This window comes from Pinus tabuliformis, chromosome 9, assembly GCF_031772625.1.
Source record: "Pinus tabuliformis cultivar Carrire ecotype Pingquan chromosome 9, CPIR1, whole genome shotgun sequence".
NCBI classification, from domain to species: Eukaryota; Viridiplantae; Streptophyta; class Pinopsida; order Pinales; family Pinaceae; genus Pinus; species Pinus tabuliformis.
This window is the reverse complement of record NC_142307.1, coordinates 1729419968-1729444017: the sequence shown is the minus strand read 5'-3', so window position 1 is coordinate 1729444017 and position 24050 is coordinate 1729419968. Positions and strand designations below refer to the sequence as shown.

Sequence of the window (24050 nt, the reverse complement as noted above, 5' to 3'; positions counted from 1 at the left end):
ACACATTCTTAAGAGATTGGACAACCCACCTCTTAGTAGAGTACTCCAAGAATAACTTTGGCTGAGGATCACTGCACGGACTCATTCATGATGACAGGTACAAGGTGGAAAACGAGATCATCTTCTATAAAGATGAGATATATTTTGTCCCCGAGTCTACACTCAAGGAGAAGCTCATTAAAACTACACATGACAAACCAGTTATGCTTACTCTGGAAACTCAACCTTAATCCAACGACTGCACAATAGTGCATATGGAATGTGTCGTTGGTGGAAATGGTGGCCACAAGGGACAATTGATTGTAGTAGCAGATTCCTTCAAAAATCTTAAGGGAAGAAACCTAGGTCGTACAGGTTATAAAAGCACTTCAAGAGACATGAGAAAAGGTACACAGCAACAAAAATGGTAAGCAATGTTCTTATAAAGAATGCAAAGTTTGGTGTTTTATGTAAAAGCCACTATTTGGTAGCAAAAGTTATTGATTTTTTGTGAAGGCCTCATGCCCTTGAACTACGTGCCAAATTTTGTTACAAAGCTTCCACCGCACTCTATGATCACAATCTTGTTGCAAAGCATCTTGGGGTGACCAAATTTACAAGAAGGGGAGATCAAGTCAAAAAATTACTATGAAGGTTGCCAAACCATCCCTATCAAGGACAAAAGGTTGAAAGCTAAGTAGCCAAACACAGGGACATGGTACACTCAAGACTTGCAAATGCGAGAGTCTGACACGAGACACAGAGACCCCCAAAAACATGACAAGTAGGACGCATTATATATATATATATATAATAGACAAATTTTCATGATGATACAAATTCAATCATACATGTACATTGTCACATTATGCATACAACCATGACTCATCAATGATACAACTTTACAACTAACACTTACTACTACATCAATGATAAATACGATAAATTGGCATTGGACAAACACACGAACTTAACCATAAACTGCAATTTCCTCAATAATTCATCAAAACCAAAATGTAGTCCTGAGGACTCCTAACAAGGAATGCTAATGCAAAACAGAAAATACAAAACAAGGTAGACACTAGAACCCAAAACCATAAGAATAGGAAGGAAGAATCGCATATACTAATAATGTCCAAAATTCAAATAATAATGTTTACAAAATAGGCCATTTGGCCACCACAAAGAAAAAAAAGTTCAAATTCACAACAAGCCTACAAGTCTAATATATGACAAAAGCGATAAATTTTGAATATATCCACAAACCTCTCCTCCTTCCACCACGAAGAGTACGTGGCGGTGGGCCTCCACGTGGTGGCAATGAAGAAGATGGTGGTTGTAGAAGTTGTGGCACTAACACTGATGAAGACAAAGCCCCTGTTGTTTTTGTTGAACCAAGGAACCAGATGGGGGTGGCATCTCAACTCAATCATCATCATCCTAGAAAAGAGCATCCTCTAATTGCTCTAATCGCAACACTCCATGCTCCAAATTGGGCTCCTCTGGATTCCTGTCCCAAACCTTAAGGTATTTATTAGTCTTTACATCATCACAATAATGGGACAACAATCACAAGTTGTAATGAACATAAACCAAGCTCTATGTCTGGTCTAATCTCAACTTGTTCCTTTTAACACTGTGGATGAAAGAATAAGAGCTCCAACACCTCTCTACAGAAAAAGTGTTTACAACCTATGATAACACCTGCAATGCCAAAGTCTGTATAAGAGGAGTAGCACCTCCATGGATGTTCCACCACTCAAGAAAAAGTCTCTCGATCTCTAATTGCATGCATGCTCCAAAATAGATCAGTGCTAAGTGTATAGTTGCTAAATTGTTTCTATACAATGGCAGCCTCCTGATCAGGGACTAATTTATCCAATGAAATCATATACTTTTCTAGAACCTCTGGATCTAGGTGTAGTTTTCTACTGCTCCACCCCCCCCCCCCAAGGTGTTGGTGTTGAAAACCATGATGGATGATAGTATTTAGGTCTCAAAACATAAGCTAATGCATGCAATGGAACATTTAGCATATCCTATTGTTTTTCCACCTCTACACGAATATAATTGTACAAGGTGATATCTCTAGGCTCAACAATGTCTTTAATCTGCCCCAACATGCTATGCATTTGCTCATACACCTCCCCAATTATTGGTCGATCTGAATCTGAAAACTTGATCATGTAATAAATTGGCTTGGCGAATTGCAAACATATTTAATTTGTGACCAAAAGAACATGTCAAGAATAGTGTCCGTGGCTACATTAGGACCATCTTTATCAGTGTCAATTTCCTCCCATGATTCAGAGGTCACCATATTAGTTAAAGCTTGTCTCACCTCATTAGCCACCTAAAGGTGAGGCAAAAACTTGCAAATCTTGTCTTTGCAAGTTTAAGCAACTGCAACTTGGAGTAAGTGCCATAGAAGTAGTTTACCCTTATATGCCCTATGATAAATTTAATGAGTTGCTTCCATCTCTTGTAAAGCTCATTTATCCACCCACATTCTTTATGCTTCACAATATCATGCATCAAAAGGTTCAATGTGTGCCCCAAGCACCCAAACCAAAAGATGTGTCGATGAGTATGCTCAGTAAATTTTCCTGTTGCCTTACAATTTGTTGCATTATCTGTGATCACTTGAACCACATTATTAGGACCAACATCTTTGATTGATTGCAATAGGAGATCTGCAACGTTTTGGGCAATTGCATTGATGGAGAAGAAGTCATGACATGTAATAAATACTACACCACTAGCAAAAACACCAAGAACATTTATCAAATGTTGGTTTCTAATATTTGTCGACCCATCTGATACAATGGATACCCCACAATCCACCCACTCATTTGTAAAACGTGTCAAAGCTCTTTGAACCTTTGCGTTTTCTCTTTCTAATAACATTGTTCTAGCTTTCTCATAGTTGAGGGCCTTGTATCCTTTGGGGCTTCATTGATGGCCTTTACCATTTAATGCCAATAGGGAGAGCGAAGCAAATTGAATGGTACACCGCGAACACAAAGAAATCAGACTATCTTTCCATCCACATCATCCCTCCCAGCAACATTTAGGAAATCCCCTATCGTTCTTTTACCCCCAGAGCTTGCAGAAGTACCATGAGGAGATGAGCTACCAAATCTAGAGGTTGCACTTGATTCAGATTGAGTTTCTTGTTTCTTTTTTTTTTGTTGTGCATCCTCCTCTATTTGGATGTATTTTCTTTTTTGTTCAACTGAAACCTTTGGGCAAATTGCTATCCCCATGACACCCTTTTTCTCATCATTGTCCATCACCCCACAAAGATGCCTCCTCACACGGGTATATGAACCACTATATGGTTTTCCTCCATGACAACCATGAGGGCACAAAAACTTGTAGCTTCCACCACCTTTTCCCCTTTCAAGTTTGGTCACATAGTTCCACAAGGGTGTCAATGCAACTTTCCCCTCAAGTGTTTCAATGTTCTCATCAGGTTCATCCCCTTCCTCCTCATCATACGTTGGGTCACTCATATGGGGACTACTATTCTCTTCTTCTTCTTCTTCCCTTCTATTCTTACTCCCCCTCGCCATCATGAAAACCAAAAGTGGAATGATACTTATAAGCCAAAAAAACACCATCTTGGAATATGAATATAGGTGGTGGACAACCTGCAAATAAATGAGCAAGAAAAAACAATGGGAAAGAGTAGGAGAGGGAGGAGAGAAAATACAAAAAACAATGACAAAAAAATGAGGGAGTTTGGGGTTTGCACTTACCTCTTTAGCTCTTGTAGATTGAAGCACTTCTTTACTCCTCCAAACTCCTCCTCCTTCAATGTTCCTAGCTCCTTCACTCCTCCAAATTCCTCCTCCTTCAACGCTCCTAGCTCCTCCATTCCTCCAAGCTCTCCTCATCTCTCTCTTCTGCAAGTTCTCTTCTCCTGTCTTTCTCTTCTCTTCTCCAAGCTCTCCAAAAACATAAGAGTGAACAAATGAGAGGTGAAAAGGACTTTTATCCTTTTCATTCCATCCCTAACCCAACACTAACCCACCCCCCAACCCAACTTAAGCCAAAAAAAAAAAAAATAAAAATAGTTTAAGTGGGTCGCACAGCGGAACCAACCAACGGGCCCGCGGAAGCGGTCGAAATCTACCCGGAAGTGGCCCCGATCCATCCTCTGAAACGCAAATTCGGCATACGAAAACAAGGATCGGGTCGCATGGTCCCCACAAGCCAATAATCGTCCGACCAGGCCCGATCCACGTTTCAGTTTTTTGGAGCCCTGTTACGGAGGGCGAATAGGTCGTGTTTCCACATGGGACGCAGATCGGGCTTTGGAGCCGAGGGGCGGGGATGTTTCCTACAACACTGGTCCTGAGTCCCAACTCAACCTCAAAATATCAACAAAAAATATAATAATGTATCTCATATCATGAGTCATAATGTCATATACAATGAAATGAACCAAATAACTAATACTATTGATTTCCTTTGCCCCTCTTACAAGAAAATATAATTGTTTTCCCTCTAGATGAAGAAGGCGATGGGGCTGGTAGTGGACTCTACTGTACTCTAGAAGTTGAAGAACTAGGAGCTATAGGAGGTAGACCACGCCCTCTACTGGTGACAAGGGTAGATGGTGTCACCTCATCTTCCTATTGCTCCTCCTCCTCCTCCTCGACTACCTCCTGCTCTAACCAATCAGGAGTCGACTCCATGATAGGCCTCTCGACCTCAACCCTCCATGTAATAGTGGTGTCAATCCCATCTAATGAGATGGCCTTCACATCACGTGTCCTCTCAAAGTTGCCTCACCCATAATCGAAGATTGTAGTAGACATAGACCCGGTCATTAAGTCGCTAGGACTCGAACTTGTACATGAGTCATAAATTAATAAATTATAAATAATAAAATAATAATTATAAAAAATTATTATTTAATGGATTCAAAGAATTAATTGGAAATAAGGAATATTTTAACCTGTTGTGCTTTTTGGTGTGTATTTTTTCAAATACATTCTAGTTGCGCTCGTATCAAGAGAAGCTACATGTTTGGCTGAGCACTCGAATGGCAAGCCTTTGGAGATCGGGTACTCTTCCACCCTAGCTTCTCCACCATGCATCTACAACAAATAAGATAAAACATAAGAAAAAAAGTAAAATTTTAAAGTTGAAGCAAAGTATGAACTTGAAGAGATAATGAAATTTGAAACAAACTAAAGCTTACCAGGCATTTTAGCCTTCCTATCCACAATAGCCATGTCAAAGCTAAATGTGCCACTTGCCATCCTATATATCTCCATTTCTTTGGAGATTTCTGCACAGTAAACTGGAGATGGCACCATCCTCTGAACACAAGTGAAGAATCCATCCATGACCTCAACATCAAATAAGAAACCAAATGAGTCAGAAAATGTGGGGTTCAGGTAGATCCCTGCAGCATGAATGGGATGATGGAGTGTATTGTTCCATCACTCATCAATCACTTTCCATAAGAGTTTTTGTTTCTCATACCCCTCATCCCTCTTATCATCATACTACATTGAATGGATTAGTTGGCCCTATCCATGGCCTCATACAAGTAGCCCATTGTGGCCTTGTCTCCATCAACTAATCGAAGAACCTATACCAAAGGTTCAGTGATGTTACACACCTCTTGCACTCCCGCCCAGAAGCTTTCTCGGTATGAAACTAACCTGCATATGGCCTCTCCCTCTAGTTTGTAGACTAAATTGTTGATGCTCATGTTTTAGTTTGTGAAATCTAAGGTTTATGACAAAACCCTAGTAGAGATTGATATTCTAGGAGACAATGATATTGTTTTCGATCGTTGATATGAATTTGCTTTGATGATAAGAGCTAGAGTTTGCAACAAACCCTAGTAGAGTTTGTCATACAATTAAGAAAGTAATATTGAAGTACTAGATGTATAGTACTATGATTAGATTGTAATTCGACAAAATTGTCGATATAAGGCTTTGTGTCTCAATCATAAAGTCTAGGGGTTTGTGACAAAACCCTAGCTAGAAATTGAAGTTTAGTATGTCTCTTATCGATTATGAACCTAACTAGGCTTAGGTATTTAGTGTCTAAAGTTTGAATGTTTGAATGCTTCCATTATAGTAATATGATTTGGTTAACTTCATGCTTCCGCATATTTGTACTTTGTTGTACTTGTTATTAAGGTTTTGCAGGTGCCTGATCTTCAAGATGCTAAAGATGTTTGTAATTGAAGATGAGCATGATTAAAGGAAGCTATAAGAATGATAATGATCAAGATGACCTTGATGTCATAAGAAAGATGAAGCCTTGAAAGAATGAAGTTTCTCCGATGTTATGAAGTTGTTGATCTCATCAAGTTGAGAGGGAGCCTGGATAGAAGAAATGGTATATCTCCATAGTTGAGAGGGAGGGCATATTATGACAATGAATACCTTGAGGTAAGAATAAAATTGAAGAATAAAAAGACTTGAAAAGGTTTGAGAATGTATTTGGTGTTTCTAAAGAAATAAAAGAAAGAGAAAGCTTTTGACAAATCGCATATGGATAACTTGATGATGAAAGCAGCATCAGAATGATTAAAGACCCCTAAGGTTTGTGTTTACTTATATTTGAAAGTTTATTACTGATTAGGGTTTATGTTTGTATAGGTAAACCTCTCCACAAGAAGGTTGAACACTTTGAAAGCATGCTTGGACAAATGGATATATTTGGTTTAGTTTACTAGGGAGAGATGAAGCATCTAATGGCAGATGCTTGGGAGGACATCTAGTCAGCCTATGTGTTGATGTCTAGATCCCGAAGAGGGAAGGTGGCATTGGTCATGGAGCTCCGACCTTGGATATGCACCTAGATCCTTGCGTTGATGGTTAGCAAGTAAGCCTAATGGTACCTAGATTGGTTGAAAGCTTGATTCCATCTTAGTCCCACCCAGATAGATTACCCTGGTCAGGTATCTAGTCTGCAACACTAAGTGTGTTGGAACTCTTCGTAGTTCATTCTGGAGATCTTCCATGTACCTCTATATATTTCTAATTATGAATACGTCCCTAGTTAAGAGGGAGTGTTGAAGAATGTAACTAGTGTTAGTCTTCATAATTGTATGTATTTATCAAAAGAAAGAAAAAGAAATTTATTATTAAATAAATTGACTTATTAAAGCATGGGTTTCATGCTTGGGTCAATTGTTTATAGGCAGTGTTGCGAACATCTCGATAACATTCTGATTTTATCTCAAAAACACGATTTTTCGGCCTAGCCGAAGTTTTTAGATTTTTACAGACATTTTGATGGTATCTTGATTTTGTCGATGTTTGTCAATTTTTACTGATTTTTACGATTTTGTGGTTTTCTGGACTCTAGCCGATTTTATCTCGATGTCGATGATCGCAACATTGTTTATAGGTCAAAGACTCCATTGCAGGCTTCTAGGTTTTATGTCAAGTGTCCTTGTCCATGTCATAATGTAAAAAACCCTTCTTGGGATTTATTTGTCAAGAAAAAAAAAATATTTTATTGTAAAATAGGCCTTTTAGGCTTCCTCCACCAAGTCCGCCTAAGCAGATGGGTTGAAACTCCTATATAAAGGTAGCAGCTTGACCTCATTTGTCACTCACTCTCACAAGTTCAATCTGCAATTTCAAGGGCTAGAAAAAGTGTGAATTTCTAAAGAAGAAGAGGAAAGGGCTAGCAAAAAAGGAGGACTTTATCAAACAAGAGAAGTCAAGTTTTTCTCTATCCTATCCCACACGTGGAAAGTTCTTGAGTATTACAGGGAGTTGATATTCTGCAGTAGTTGGGGAGGCCGAAATTCTGAAATTGGAGTCAAAATTTGTAGTTGGGAAATCGAATTTCTGGATTGTTTCTGGGATGGAGTTGCTAGATAAGAAGAGACTACTAAATCATCTTGGAAGGCTGACTTGGTGGAGGGGGAAGGTTTGTTGGCCTAAGGTCTTGGTCTATCTCACTTTGAATCTACTGAAGGAAGAGTTCTTTGACCAGGTTTTCCCCTATATAGTGGTTTAGCCCTGGCTGAGTGCCGACATCTGGTGTCCATGATCTTCATGTTTTTGTTTTGATAATTGCTTGATGAGAAGAAGATAACGGAAGAACACAAAAGAAGTTAATAAGAACAAAGTAATATCACAAATAATTATCAATATAAGAAAACCTTTTTGCCTTTCCGATTTTCTAACAAGACCTAGCATTGATATTTCACATGATCTATAGCTATGTTGCAGGAAACACTAGTCCTAAGGGTGTTTATGGGTTGAAACGAAATGGAAACGCATTTGGTATGGCCTAGAAACGCGTTTCAGACCGTATTGGGCCATGTTTCCTGTGGGGGAAACATGGCCCAGTATGGCCTGAAATGCGTTTCCAAGTCGTACATCCACGTTTCAACGTTTCCCATGGGGGAAACGTGGCCCAGTACATCCTGAAACGCGTTTCCAAGTCGTACATCCACGTTTCAACAATAAAGTGCCTTTTTTCAGTGTTTTTTTTTCCCCTGCCAATTCAGGAGTGATAAAGCGAGCTATTGAAGATTGGAAACAATTTTTTTTGAGTGGGGCAGCCTAATGTTCAAGCCTATGGTCCTAGTGTTGATATCCTTTATCTTTCAATTTCATCATTTTACTTAAATTTTTAACATTACCATGAAATGACTCAGGATGTTTGAGAGTGGTTTTGCCCTCATTGGATTTAATATGGAGAAAGTAGAATTTTAGATCTCACACAAAATCCAGCAGACTTATCTATTTTTCAAGATTTTATAATTAGGGGGATTGCAATGCTTCCATTGGATTTTGTCATGTACTAGGGTATGGAACTTGTATTTAATCAAGAGAACCAAGCCCTCTATCCAAGAGGAGACCCCAATAAACAAGACAAGAAATTTCTATGCCTGATTTTGGATTTGCTATTTTCATTAAGTGATCATTCAAGAGAGAATGTGATCAAAAACAAGACTTATATTTCTATGCATGATTTTGGATATTTAATCATAATGTAATCATTAGAATGTATGATGTATGCTTTATGATTGCACATATTTCTTAAATGTTAATACATATATAATAAAATTAGTTTATATCATGTAACTTATATATATATATATATTTATATATATATATACATAATATATATATATATATATATATATATTATATATATATATATGTATATACATATATATATATATATATATATATATATGCATCCAAGGTCAAGGTAGGAGAGTGAAACAGCAATAATGATATACTTCACCAAGTACTTAAGAGATTACCTTCAAAGAATCCCTAGGTTGAAGGATTATCTTCTAGGTTTCCCTCATGATCCTATAACTAGCACATCAAAATTTGTGGAGGATTCATCATGGGAATTCCACCAAAACTTGAGCACCTTTAGAGAAGACACAAAGGAAGATATCTGTCCAAACGAAATTCAAAAATTCCTCCTCCAAAATATCTCGCACCAAGCCCTAGGGAAGCCTCCTTAGCCTTGAAGGGGCGATATTCAAAAAAGAAAAGAAGGAAAATTGATAGATTAAATCCAAGTTTGACCACCAAGGGACTTAATTAGTACCTAGACCATTGGGAGTATGGGGCATGGGTGCTTGTAATTGGCTAAATTGACCTTCAAGGAGGCTAAAAGAGGAAGCCCTAATTACTCCTTTCAACAATTACCTTCCTTAACACCAGTTAATGGAATTTCATGGATTAAATGCAATCGTTTTCCAAAAGGAACATTCTTTCCACATCAGCGATGAGTAACACATGTTCCCAAGATTACAATTTTGAAAGATATTCAACAAAACAAATTGTGAATTCTTATGCATTAGGCATAATTAGCAAGATAATTTCATCATAAAGAAACACTTACAAGACAATGTAGAGTATATCCATCCATCAACAATGCATTAGAAGCTCAAAAATATAGCGATAAAGCTCCATACATCAAAGTTCATCCCAAGAGCATCCAAAAACCTCCTCAAATTGCAAGTCCAAATTCTCTAATGAGGCTTGCAAAAATCCCAAATGTGATGATTTGAGACAAGATTAGATCTCATCTATTTATACAAGACTCAAGTGTTATGAGTTCAAATTACAAATGATAAAGCCCCATTACATGCCTAATGTACTGAGTAACCCACCCATTGTTACAAGCCAACAATGATGCTCTTTAAAATTATTTTATCTCTCTCCTAAGCCCATGCAAGGCTGACGACATGCATGCATGGAGGCCTAGAGGGGCAACATTGAGGCCTCTTGTGCTAAAAATATGGGACAGTGCCTCAAAAAACATGATGAAGATTGTGATGCCCTCCTTATGCTGCAAAACATCTTTGAACCCTGTTTTGGGCTTGGGGCACCAAAATGGGTCTCATGGGTCTCCAAATGACTCAAAATCAAGTCAATGCTCCATCAATAAAGGCTAGAAGATGACATGTGCCTTCTCATGTTTCCCTAGGAGGGACATAACCTCCTCTGGGCCTCGGATCAACTGCCAAGAATTGGGTACAATGTGTAGCCGGTTGGGGCTTCCTCGTTCAAATGCATCATCATCTTAAATAATTGGGAAACAAACAAGCAAGTGGCGGTGCAGAAGAAAACCATGGTGTGCCAATCAATGCTCTGCATGAATGGAGGCCCATGGCTCTTAACGCTCACCCTACAAATTTCGTTGTTATCCTCTGGAGGGCTTGGATCCCACATAAGGAGGCCAAGTCCAAGATGAAAACCACTTGCAATTATGTATAAGATCCAAAGCATCTCCTCGCCTTCCAATACAATGATTCATTAGTGCAATTGAGTGAATAAGCTCATTAATTAAGGGAAAAAATGAGCATTTCGTAATGGGTTTATCTTCCAACTTCAAGGTTTTGAACATGTACTAGTGTTACCTTCCTAGGTACTACTTAATGAAGGACCCTTTTAGGTGGTTTCAACCTTTAAGGCAATGACATGTCCAAGGTACATCCTTCAAATGGCAGGTGTCATGTCAAATAATGATGTAACGGAGTGGAGACAAAGAGAAGGCTCCAAGCCACATGCCATGGTATAAGGATAGCTATGATGAGGGAGGCTTATACCTTGGGTATATGAATGTAAGAGGGAGCAATCTTGGTATATAAGTTACTCCAACCTTCTCTTCTCCACGCTTCTTCATATGCCTTTTGCCTTCGATTGATTTTCTTTCATTTTACTGCTCACAGATACAGGGAATGAGAGCATGATGTGTAAGATATAGCAGTGATTACTCCCTTAAGGTGGGGCAGTTCATCACCCACCAAGGGTTGGGACATTCATAGGTTCCTTAATGATGCACGGTGCACTCATAGGGACCCTAGGAACCAGGGTGATGGCCATAATGATAAGGGGTAGAGCTCATCTTTGGATTTTGCTAACATGCTAAATTTTATTGTCGTGACCATCTTTTGCATTTTATGGTACATTTCTTGTTGTATGTGGCCATATCATGCTTTTATCTTCTTTTTTTTTAGCTGCACCAACCTCCCAAGCATCATTCCAAGCCCAACCCAAGGTGTTGACAAGGGGAAAGGGATGTTAACATCTTGTGGACCCGATGGACAAATCTGGACCCAAATAGGAAATGTGAAGAAAGTCTTGCAATGAGCGGTGGGGAGTGAGATATATGGTATCGAGAAGCGGGACCACACAACCAAAAGAAGGGTTTTCCATGCAATGCCCTTCCTAAAGCTTAATAACCAATAAAGGAGATCCCATGGGACTAGGATTCAGGATTAACCCCCTAATTGAGCTAAGGGAACAAGAGTACAATCAATGCCCTTCCTTCTTCTGAGTTTCCAGTATTTAATGCCCAAGTGTGCCCAAGAAAAAAAGCATAAACACCCAACAACATAATGAAAAATCATACCTTTAGGATTGGATGGCTCACCTTCAAACATACAATCATGACAGATGAGCGAGGGCACAAAAAGTTTGGCTTAGGTGGCAAAGAAAAGTAGCACATCAAAGCTATCAGGTGGTTGTCAAGAGGCTACTAGCTGAAGACAAATCTAGGAGAAAATTTATCTTATGGGGTCACCCACTAGTGGTGGGTAACAATAGCCATGGTCAGTATTTTTGTTGAAAATTGGCAGCTAAGGGATGAATTTCCTTGAATAAAATTTCATTTCTAACTATTTTAGAGTGACTTATCGTTAATCAATCTCAAGTGTTTAATTTTTAATTATATATATATATATATATATATATATATATATAGAGAGAGAGAGAGAGAGAGAGAGAGAGAGATTTTCCTTATGATACTATAATATTATTATGAAAATGGAATTCCTTGTGACCCTCTCCTATGTGTATATATATATATAGGAGAGGGTGACAACAAATTTATCCTCATGATACTATAATATTATTATTAAAATGAAATTCCTTGTCACCCTCTCCTACTTGGCACTCAATCATGCCACTTCACATCTCTCTCTCCTCGATGGAAAATCGAACTCTCTCATTCAATGATATGTTACTCTCTCTTCCTCTCTCTTTAATGCTCTTACACACCTCTTACTCTCTCTTACACACTTTAATGACTCGTCATAAAAAGATTCCTCTTACACCTCTTTAATGCATATGTTACACTTCTCCTTATTGGCTCGAATTCTAAGGCATGTGTACTCCCTCTTGATGGCATGAGTTACTAAAGCAAGTGTATCTCTTTTATGACATAAGTTACGCTCCTATTTTGTCATATGTAACTCCTCAAGGCATGGGAGTTACTCCCACATGAATTCAACCCCCTTGATCTTCTTATATATTTGTACCTCTCATCCTCTCTATCATTCACTTGTGCATTGTGAAAGGAGAGTACGAACTTGAGAAAGAGAGGGTTAGCAAGACTAGAGAAAAATAGAGAGAGAGAGAGAGTGTGTGTTTTGAAGAGTAAGACCATATCTTGTTGAGCCAAAGTAATTTAGTGTTTTCATCAGCTACAGCTATAAAAAATCTTCTGCATATTTGGGTGAACTACTTAGTTCTCTCATTGTATTTTGTATTACTGCTGAACATTTGATTTTTGATAGAAGAAGAATCTAGTTGGGTTTCCCCTTGTGGATTTTTCCCTAGTCATTGGACCTAAATTCTCTATGTCTATTTGTGTTCTTGGCTGTCTTCTATTTTGCATATGGTTTAAATGGTGTATGTTTTATCTACAATTGCTTAAATAATATTGCAAACGAAAGAAGTTTTGGAATAAGTAATTGTTGCAGCATAGAACGTCAAAATTTCAACATGGTATCAGAGGTTTGGTGAAAACAAGCTCCATTTGTATCTCTCTTTCTACTGAAATATCTCTTGTTATCGCTCCATTTGTAGCTCTCTATTGGAATATCTTCATGTCTGCTCCATTTGCAAATTGAATATCTCTTGTTGTTCGCTCCATTTGCAGCTCTCTTTTTGTTGAAATATCTCTCGTTGTCCGTTCCATTTGCAACTCTCCTTCTGTTGCAATATCTCTTGTTGTCTGCTCCATTTGCAGCTCTCCTTCTGCTGAAATATCGCTTACTATCCGCTCCATTGGTAGCTCTCTTTCTGCTGAAATATCTCTTGTTGTTCCTCCTACTTGTTGCTCATTTTATGCTGAAATTTCTCTTCCCTTTTGCTGTTGAATAATCTCATTTACAGTTGAAATATTTCTTGTTGTATTTTTCTATTTGCTGTTGAAATTTTGAGCAGATCAAGATGTCTTCCTCTTTAAGAATGAAGAGAAGTTGGTTGATGTTTCAAACTTCTTCCCTAGAAAGGCCAGATTGGATATTACTCTTAAAGAACATGATGTTGAGGAGTATGTTGAAAGAGAGGTAGCAAAACTAGTTGAAAACTCCAATGTTGCTATAGGCCAGATACAATAAAGGAGAAGTCAAGGCTAAAAAGATTATCCTTGACTCTCTTGGAGACCACCTCATTACTTATGTCTCCAATTTGAAGAAAGTCAAAGAAATGTATGACAAGTTGATTGGAATGTACCAAGTGAACAACTTGAGTCAAATTCTTGCTCTGAAGAATCAGCTCAAGGATGTTAAGATGCCCAACAAGCATACTTCATGAGGATATCAAAAATCAAAGATTAGTTGTCAACTTTTGGTGAAGTTGTTTTTGATAAAGAGTTGGTGTTGATTACGCTTGGAGGTCTTCCTTCTTCTTGGGAAACTTTTATTACTACCATCAGTAATAATGACAAGTTTCCTACATTTGATGAGCTCCTGGGAAAGTGCAGTCAAGAAGAGACCAGAATGATTTTCAGAGGAAGAATTCCCAAGCATGAGGAGGGAGAACCTACTGCCTTTGTTGTCCAAGGCAAGAAGAAGAAAAGAAGAGGCCATCATTATTCGAAGAAGCCTGCTCCCATCAATTCCTCCAGATGGAGCAGAGACTTATCAAAAGTCAAATGCTACAACTGCCATAAGAATGGCCATTATGCCCATGATTGTCCAGAAAATAGAAGAGCACCAAGATCCAACTTCAACAATCGTTCCAACAAATTTGATTATAGAAGAAGAAAAGAAGCTCCTTCTCGTAAAGAGACTTTTCGTTCTTCAAGGAACCTAAGGTATGATAACAATGCAGTTGAAACACAATCAGAATACTTTCTTGTTTTCGCCATTTCTAGTTCCTCTCATGTAGATTCTTGTGACAACTGGTTGGTTGATAGTGGTGCCTCAAGGCACTTTACTGGCTACAAAGAAGTGTTCTCTAATCTATTTGAGAGGGAGATTGATTTGAAAAACTTTCTTGGAGACAACTCTACATATCCTATAAAGAGATCTGGTTTTGTTTCCTTCCATCTGTATCATGGTAAAACCTTTTCTCTTCAAGAAGTTTTGTATGTACCTGGTCTGAAAAAGAATCTTGTTTCTATTTTTTCTTTAGAAGATAAAGGAATGCCAGTTTCTTTTATAAATGGTAAAGTTCTCACTTGGCCAATAAGATCCAGCATGAGAGATGCCTTCACTCTGAGATCAAGATGTGAAGGTATGTATAAAGTTTGTGGAAGACCTATTCATCCATTGATTGATGACAACAATCATCGAAGTGAACTTTGGCACCGAAGCTTTGCTCATTTGCACTACAAAGCATTACCTCATGTGAGAAATATGGTTTCTGGAATGTTGGAGAATAGATCTGATCATGATGGAGTTTGTCAAGGGTGCACTAGTGGAAAGCAAGTGAAGGGACCATTCCCTTCAAGCAAAAGTAGATCCAGTCAGGTATTCCATCTTGTGCATTCTGATTTATGTGGACCAATGCCTATAACTTCTTTTGGTGGTTACTTGTATTATATTATTTTTGTGGATGATTTTTCTCGCAAGACATGGATTTATTTTCAGAAAAATAAAAATCAAGCATTTAACATGTTTAAAGATTACAAAGCTCTAGTAGAAAAGCAATCTGGAAAGCAAATCAAAATCTTCAAATCTAACAATGGAGGTGAGTTCACTACAATGATTTCATTGACCTCTCCAAAGAAGCTGGAATTTGAAAAGAGACCATCATTCCATATAACCCAGAACAAAATGTGTGGTCGAGAGAAAAACTAGAACTATCATGGAAGTGGTCAAAGCTATGTTGCATGATGAGAAACTGCCAAAGTTTCGATGGGGAGAAGTTGCGAACACAATTGTCTTTGTTCAAAATAGATCTCCTCACCGTCCTCTAAACAACAAGACTCCTGAACAAGTTTTCATTGGCAAAAAGCCCAAAGTTGAGCACCTGAGGAACTTTGGCTACCTTGTGTACTTCCATGTCCCAAAAGAGAAGAGGAACAAGATGGAAGCGTTAGGTAAGAAAGCTACGTTTTTCGGTTGTTGTGAGAATTTTAAGGCTTACAGGATATATGTACCAGGACAATAAATATATAGTTTAGTAGAGATGTAACATTTGATGAAGATGCAACTCTTGGAAAGGCAAGAGACAATCCTCTTCCTCCTGCTAATGTTGATAGTCAAGATGATGCTTTTGAGATACTACAAAATCCAGAGCCTAAAATTGATCTTGTTGATGAACCCATGGAGCCCATGGATCCTCCTTCGTGTGATCCTCTTGCTAAGAGGAGACCTTTATTGCTTCATGACACCCTTCAAGATGTTGATAAACATGTTGCTTCTAGAAGAAACCTCATAGAAAGCAAGAAACGATGTCGTTTCCAAGGATATGTTGTAACCATGAGCAACATTATTCAAGCTAAACCATATACTTTTGAAGAAGTTGTGAAGGCTCAAGTGTCGAAAGATGCAATGGCTGAAGAATATGAGTCCATCATTCATAATTATGTATGGGAAGTGGTTCCAAGACCCCAAAGTAAATTTGTTCCATCTTCTAAATGGTTGTATAAAATTAAATATGGTGTCGATTGTAGTATTGAAAAATACAAAGCTAGATTTGTGGTTAGAGGTTTCTCTTAGAAAGAGGGAATAGACTATGATGAAATCTTTGCACCGGTTACCCGCTATACAATCTCATGTCCCATGACAAGTCCAAGCATATTGAGATCAAATATCATTATATCCAAGATATGGTGTAGAGAGGAGTAGTAAGACTCCATCATATAGCCACTGATGACCAGATCACCAACATTCTTACCAAGCCTTTGTTGAAAGGAAAGTTCTTGGTTTTTAGAGAACAGCTCCAACTGACGAATGTGACCCTTCCTAGAGAGGGTGGTCATGGGCGATGAGCCTTGGATGTGCGAGATCCTTGTCATGTGTTGACAAGTGGATCCCCCCAAGCAGTGTTGAACCTCGGATGTGCAAGATCCTTGTCATGTATTCACAACTGAATCCCCCCAAGCAGTGATGAGCCTTGGATGCGTGAGATCCTTGTAATGTGTTGACAAGTGGATCCCCCCAAGCAACGATATGACTTGGTTGTGCGATATCCTTGATATGTGTTGACAAGTGGACCCCCCCAAGTAGTAATGAACCTTGGATGTGCGAGATCCTTGTCATGTGTTGACAAGTGGATCCCCCAAAGCAGTGATAAACCTTGGATGTGTGAAATCCTTGTTATGTGTTGACAAGTCGATCCCCCCAAGCAAAAATATGACTTGGTTGTGTGAGATCGTTGTCATGTGTTGACAGTGGATTCCCCCAAGCAATGATGGGCCTTAGATGTAAGAGATCCTTGTCATGTGTTGACAAGTGGATCTCCCAAAGCAAATATATGACTTGGTTGTGCGAGGTCCTTGTTGGTAGTCCCTTTAAGTGAATATAGGGTGATGGATGAATCTCCCCTATGATGGTTCTTCTTCATCAAATTGTAACATCACTATTCCAACGCAGATCTATATGTGTCTAATAAAAATCCCTCCCTAGCTGAGAGGGATTGTTGAAAATTGGCAGCTAAGGGATGAATTTCCTTGAATAAAATTTCATTTCTGACTATTCTAGAGTGACTTTCTAAAAATAGAAAGTCATGTCTATCATTGCAACCATGACTTTCCAAAATTAGTAAGTCACCTTGTTTCAATTGGTAATCATATATATATGATGGAAAATCACTTAACTTATCCTTAATCAATCTCAATTGTTTAATTTTTAATTTAATCATCAATATATATATATATATATATTTAATATTATTATTATCCTTATGATACAATAATATTATTATTAAAATGAAATTCCTTGTCACCCTCTCCTACTCGGCACTCAATCATGTCACTTCACATCTCTCTCTCCTTGATGGAAAATCGAACTCTCTCATTCAATGATACCTTACTCTCTCTTCCTCTCTTTCTTTAATGCTCTTACACACTTCTTACTCTCTCTTACACACTTTAATGACTCATCATAAAAAGATTCCTCTTACATCTCTTTAATGCATATGTTACACTTCTCCTTAATGGCTCGAATTCTAAGGCATGCGTACTCCCTCTTGATGGCATGAGTTACTAAAGCAAACATACCTCCTTTATGGCATAAGTCACACTCCTATTTTTTCATATGTAACTCCTCCTCATGGTATGGGAGTTACTCCCTCATGAATTCAACCTCTTTGCTCTTCTTACATATTTGTGCATCTCATCCTCTGTATCACTTACTTGTGCATTGTGAAAGGAGAGTACGAACTTGAGAAAGAGAGAATTAGAGAGACTAGAGAAGAATTGAGAGAGAGACATGAAGAATAAGAGAAGATCTTGATGAGCCAAAGTAAATCAGTGTTTGCATCAGCTACAACTATCAAAAATCTTCTTCAGATTTGGGTGAACTTCTTTCTCTCATTGTATTTTGTATCTCTGTTGAACATTTGATTTCTAATAGAAGAAGAATCTGGGTGGGTTTTGCCCTGGTCATTGGACCTAAATTCTTTGTCTACTCGTGTTCTTGGCTGTCTTCAATTTTGCATATGGTTTATATGGTGTATGTTCTATCTACAGTTGCTTAATTAATATTGCAAAAGAAAGAACTTTTGAAATAATAATTTTTGCAGCAGAGAACATTAAAATTTCAAAAAGTTTCATCCTAAAAAGAAATTAGAAAAAAAAAAAATATTGAGTTTAATTTTGCCTCCTAAAGATGACAAGTCAGCTCCATTAAAAGTCAGGTCAGTTGGGCGCCCGCCCCCCCCCCCCCCCCTAGAGGCACCCATTCAACCCCCTATGTTGACTATATATATGTGACAATTGCTCCTCATTTGGGCAATTTTGTTAAGCATCTTTTCTCTCTGTTTTCTGCGAAATATAAAAGGACAAGAAGGATGAAATCTCAGAATGGAAAGGAGGCTTGTCTATTAATATTGATCTGGTCAGCTATTGTTTTTATATTTCTGTTTATGGATATTTTGATGGGCATTGGTTTCTCTCTCATAAGGAAAGCAGTTCTGGGTTTTGCCCTGTCCTCAGACCTAATTCTTTGTTTCTTGTTCATTGTTTCACTGTGGTTACTGCTCTTTCAATGTTTAAATAGTTGTAATTTTTCGTCTGTAACTGCTTGATGATACTATGTGAAAATTATGCTAATATGAAATTATGCTAATATGATCATTTGAAGTAGTTATCTGTTAGAAAAATTGTTTCTAGTCTTCCATGCTACAAAAACAACAGAAACAACCCCTAGTTTCCTCCAAAACAACCTGAAAAACTGCCACTGTTGCTCCCAGGCTCACCCCACATATGTGAGATCTGACCAGCCCAGTTTGGAGCAAAACTGGCCAGTTGGTACTGGTTAGGTACCAACCAGTCCCCAAACCAAATTTTTCTATTGGGTCATTGGTTGAATGTTGTTTACCAGCTGGTTTTTTAAAACTATTATTCGTGCGTGACTTTCCACGGAAATATTTTCCAAAAGTTTCCCAATAGTTTCCATAGTATCCATACTGTTTCCTATATGGCAATGAGCCCCAAGTCAGAAATTTTGTACACAATCTTCAATAATGCAGATATTGGTGTGATAAACTCCTTGAAAGCTAGGCATTTAAAATAAACAAGAGATATATTCCTGCCATTTTAATGAAATTCACTATGAGAAGCACCTTCTAAATAACATTTATAAGACAAATACAAGATAAATACCTCAAAAAGGAAATCAACTGAATTCATGTGAGCATATTTCCATTTAAGAAGCCCATCATGTGTGCGAGGAACATATGGATCGTCCCAACCCTGCCACATATGTCTTGTCAGTCAAATATGTATAACAAGGCAAGATGTAGCAGAACATCTCGTCTGCCTCGTAATGGGAAGTCTACATACTGCCAAGATAGAAATTATTTTCAAGTGATCAAATAGTTGTTCTTATGAATATAGATATTATTTATCAAAATATCACTCGGATTTAGAACAGCCATTTGAGGGCTTTGAGATGACCCACTCAGGGGAATTAAGAAGGTAATCAAGTATTTCCTATCTGTTACCACAACATAGCTATGTATATATTAAGACTTGTCAGTAGTCATTGATCCCTGCATATTAATATTTTCATTTGCAAATCTATAATGTAAACTCAAATAGTGTCAGAATTTTTCTCTACTATATGATAGAGCAGGCATATGCCCCCTAACTGCATTCAGTTGAAAATTGAGAAATAACAAGATAACGTCTTTCTCAGTCAGTCATAAGTGAGGTGTAAGATAGTTTTTTGCATGAAGAAACATGGGCAACATAGAATATCTGTGGTTGCAAATTATAACAGAATAGGTGAAAACTGCAAAGCTCAATATGGTATGAACCTCGAATCAGCACCAAAAATAATAATCTAAATCATAGGATATAGATTCCAACGAGTTCTTAAGTTTAACACTTCACTGGCAACGAAGTAAGGAAATATCATGCCAGACAGGATATATACTTTGACTCTCAGGACTCTATAACGTATACGAGATCCAGCAAGATTAAATAGCTAAAGAAAAGAATTATAGATATATATACAAATGACCAAAAGCAATCAATGGGTCTATAAGTAGCATGGGTTTACAAGTGAAAGTGAGAATTTAAGAAAATTTTGTACAGACTACTGCATTATAATCAAAGCATACAAGTTACCAGGATACAGATACAGGTCTAGATCCAGACACACATTTGCCAGATTTTTGAAAAGCCATGATCCAGATATGGGTAAACGAGTACAAAGATTATAAAAATATTTTTATCATTATATATATATCTATATATATATATATATATATATTAAATGATAAAAATGTTGTCCACAGGGTCTTGATAAATGGTGACTGAGTGCGCAGTTAAGGCATTCCTAGATGTTAAGTCACCGGTTCAATTTCCCCCCTACTGGGGTGTTATTCTTGGACATGACCATGATGTAGCCTCACAATTGCCAAACTTTGAAAAAAAATAATAAAAATGCTATTCAATTTTTGGGATAAACCACTCAGGCATCATATTAGCACTACAACCAAAAAAAGAGTACACATGCATATTACTATTAACCACCCATGTACCATAACTGATGATATGCTATAAGTTATAACCATCTTTGATGATTGACAATTTTGAAGATGATTTTGTTATGAGCATGAAGCAGATGATAACAGCATTTTTGTGAGTCATAGACACATCCATATTAGCCATGAATAAAGTGGTTTTCTAGAGGGCTATGGCAGGACTAAATAATAGTTGGTGAAGTGAGAAACAATGTAGTGTGTCAGGATAGATTTGTTGAAATGTGTAACTAGGTTCAGTCTTCATAATATTTTGTGTACTATTAATTTTATATATTTGAAGAGACAAAGGAAAATTATTATTGTTATAATAAAGCATGGGGTTTCATGCTCAAAGTCAATTTGTTTTAGGTCAAAGCACCCATTGTGTGCTTCTATGGTTTGTCATAAAGTCAAGAAGACAAAAAAGTCATTTTCACATGTATTAGACCCTATTCGGCATCTTGTATCAAGTCAAAAGAATTTATTTTTGTTGAAAAATGTGTAACTAGGTTGGGTCTTCATAAATATGAAATGTACTTTTGATTCTTGTATATTGTAAAATGAAAGATTATTATTGTTATTTTTGTAGCATGGGTTTCATGCTCAAGGTCTTTTATTTTAGAGGTCAAGCACCCATTGAGTGCTTCTAGGATTCGTCCTAGATTCAAGATATCAAAAAAGTCTTTGTCATATGAGGAAGACCCCATCAGGCACATTGTAACTTGTAAAAAGAATTATTTTGCATTTTAAAGTGTCAAGATACTCTCCAAGACCAAGTCGGCCTGGAAGCTAAGAAGTCAGCCTAAACTAGGGCATTTCGTCCACCTTGGAAGCCTATATATAGGAGGGAACTCAACCTCCTATGGACACCATTCATCCTCTCATCATTCAAGCGAAGGAGAAGAAGAAGAAGGCCAGTGAAGAAGGAAGAAGGATGAAGACAAGTGTTTGGGTTATTTCTCTCTCTCTTTTCACATGTGCGAAGGAAAGGAGGCTAGGGTTTTGTTGCTGCAAGATCAAACTTGGAGAAATTGCAGAAAGAAGGTCGAAGGAAGGTCCATTAGGTCATCCTCAAGCCCTAGAAGAAGAAGAAACTCAAGCAAAGGTCAAGGGAAGCCTTGGAAGCCCTAAATTTGCTCACACGTGTGGAGGCAACAGTTGTTGCAGGGGCTGAAAATTTCAGACCTGCAGTAGAGGCCGAAATTCTATAGCTAGAGGTCGAAGTTGTGCTACTTGAAAATATTTGACTGGGTTTGACTTGGACAAAGGAAGCACATCATCAAGAAGGCCAGACTTCGTCTTAAAAGGGTATTGATCTTGGTCTAGATGACCTGGAATTCGTCAATTGAAGAATCTATAAGAAGAGAAGGGATTTGTGGGGTTTCCTCTCAGGTGAAGAGGTTCTGGCCCTGGCTTGCAACCTATATCCTACACATTGTTGATCTTCTTGTTTTTGGGATGTTGTTTGATGATAAGAATAACATAATAATAAGAGAAGAAGCTAATAAGTAAGAAAAAGTAAAGAAGCATCACAAGCAGTTGTCAAGTTTAAGAGAAATAATACTAACTATAGCCCTCTAGATTTCTCAACAATTTTGAGTCAAAATGTGTCAAAAACTCCCTCTAAGACCAAGTTGGCTTGCAGAGACAAGTCGGCCCTGTCTAGGACAATTCGAGCTCCTAGGAAAGGTATATATACAAAGCATTTGATTTCATTTGGACACTCACTCACTCATTCACTCAAGGAAGCAAAGATAAGAAGAAAAAGGACAAGCGAAGGTCTAAAAGGACGAACACAAGACGAAATTCTAAAATTTACTCTCTCTATTTCTCACACGTGTGAAAAGAAGCTAGGGTTTCTGTAGCTACAAAGTCGAATTTTCTGATCTCTCAAGAAGGATCAAAATCTGAAGTGAGGAAGCTTATTTGATGATTTACTAGCTTAGAAGGAAGAAGCAACCCAAGCGAAGAAGAAGAGAGGACAGAAAGAAGCCCTAATCACCCACACATGTGAAGTTGTCGCAGTTACTGGAGGGTCGAAGTTGCAGCATGTTTTGGAAGGTCGAAATTGTAGTAGTTGCTGGAGCGCTGAAATTTGTTGCTAGAAGTTGTTGAAGAAAGATTTGACTTGTTTTGAATTTAAAAAGGTAAGCTCATCAAGAAGGTTGACTTGGTCTTGGAGGGGTCTCTATCTTGGGTCTAAGGGTCTCAGAATTCGTCATTTGAAGATTCTATAAGAGGAGAATAATTTCTTGTGGGTTTTCCTCCCTAGGAGAGGTTTTGGCCCTAGCTAGTAGCCTACATCTTGTCTCCATTTGTTCTATTTATCTTCATGTTTTGGTAGTTGTTTGTTGATAAGAACACCATAATAATCAAGATAAGAAGAAGCAAATTATAAGTACAACAAGTCAAAGTTATCAAGTTTAGAGAAATCACACCTATTCTAGCTACCCTAGATTTCTCAACAAGATAAGAACTTGACAACAGATGTTGACCTTAATGAAAAAATTAATTTTAAGATAAAGAAAAGGTCACTTTTACTTAAGAATTATAGCAATATCTACAAATGACCAAAAGCAATCAATAATATCTATAAGTAGCATGGGTTTACAATTGATTATGAGAATTTAAGAAAAGTTTGTGAGGGATACTGCATTATAATCAAAGCATACTAAGTTACCAGGATACAAATATAGGTCTAGATCCAGATACACATTTGCCAGATTTTTGAAAAGCCAGGATCCAAATACACATTTGTCAGATTTTTGAAAGGCCAGGATCCAAATAAGGTGGGGAAACAAGTACAATCATCAATTGTGGTAGATAGATGGCTAATAGAAACATGCATGAGAACTCTCTTTTTTGGCTATAGTTTCGGTGTCATTCCTGAGCAAGGTTACTTGGGAGCGAGAGCGGAAGCGATGTAGAGAAATCTAGGGGCAACAAGTGTAAATGATTTCTCTTTTCAAGATAATTGCTTGTGAAGAATTTTTACTTTTCTTGATTATATTGTTCTTTAGCTTGATTATTATTGAGTTCTTTTCATCGACCAGTTAACATAATGAACAATGAGACAAAGGACACGAGATATAGGCTATTAGCCAAGCCAAAAACCTCTCCAATCCTGAAAGGAAAATCCACCGAATTCTTCTTCTTATAGAATCTTCAATT

The 24050-nt window shown here is 37.7% G+C and overlaps 1 protein-coding gene across 3 annotated transcripts in view; it reads right to left on the bottom strand.

The window, feature by feature from the left end:
• The window catches only part of LOC149155623 (uncharacterized), a 328425-nt gene that overhangs the window by 56258 nt on the left and 248117 nt on the right, over positions 1-24050 (bottom strand). For all 3 annotated transcript variants that reach the window (XM_089445820.1, XM_089445821.1, XM_089445822.1), the window contains one exon: positions 19513-19602. In XM_089445820.1, the coding sequence (XP_089301946.1) occupies positions 19513-19602 (90 nt within the window). The remainder of the gene's footprint in view (positions 1-19512; positions 19603-24050) is intronic.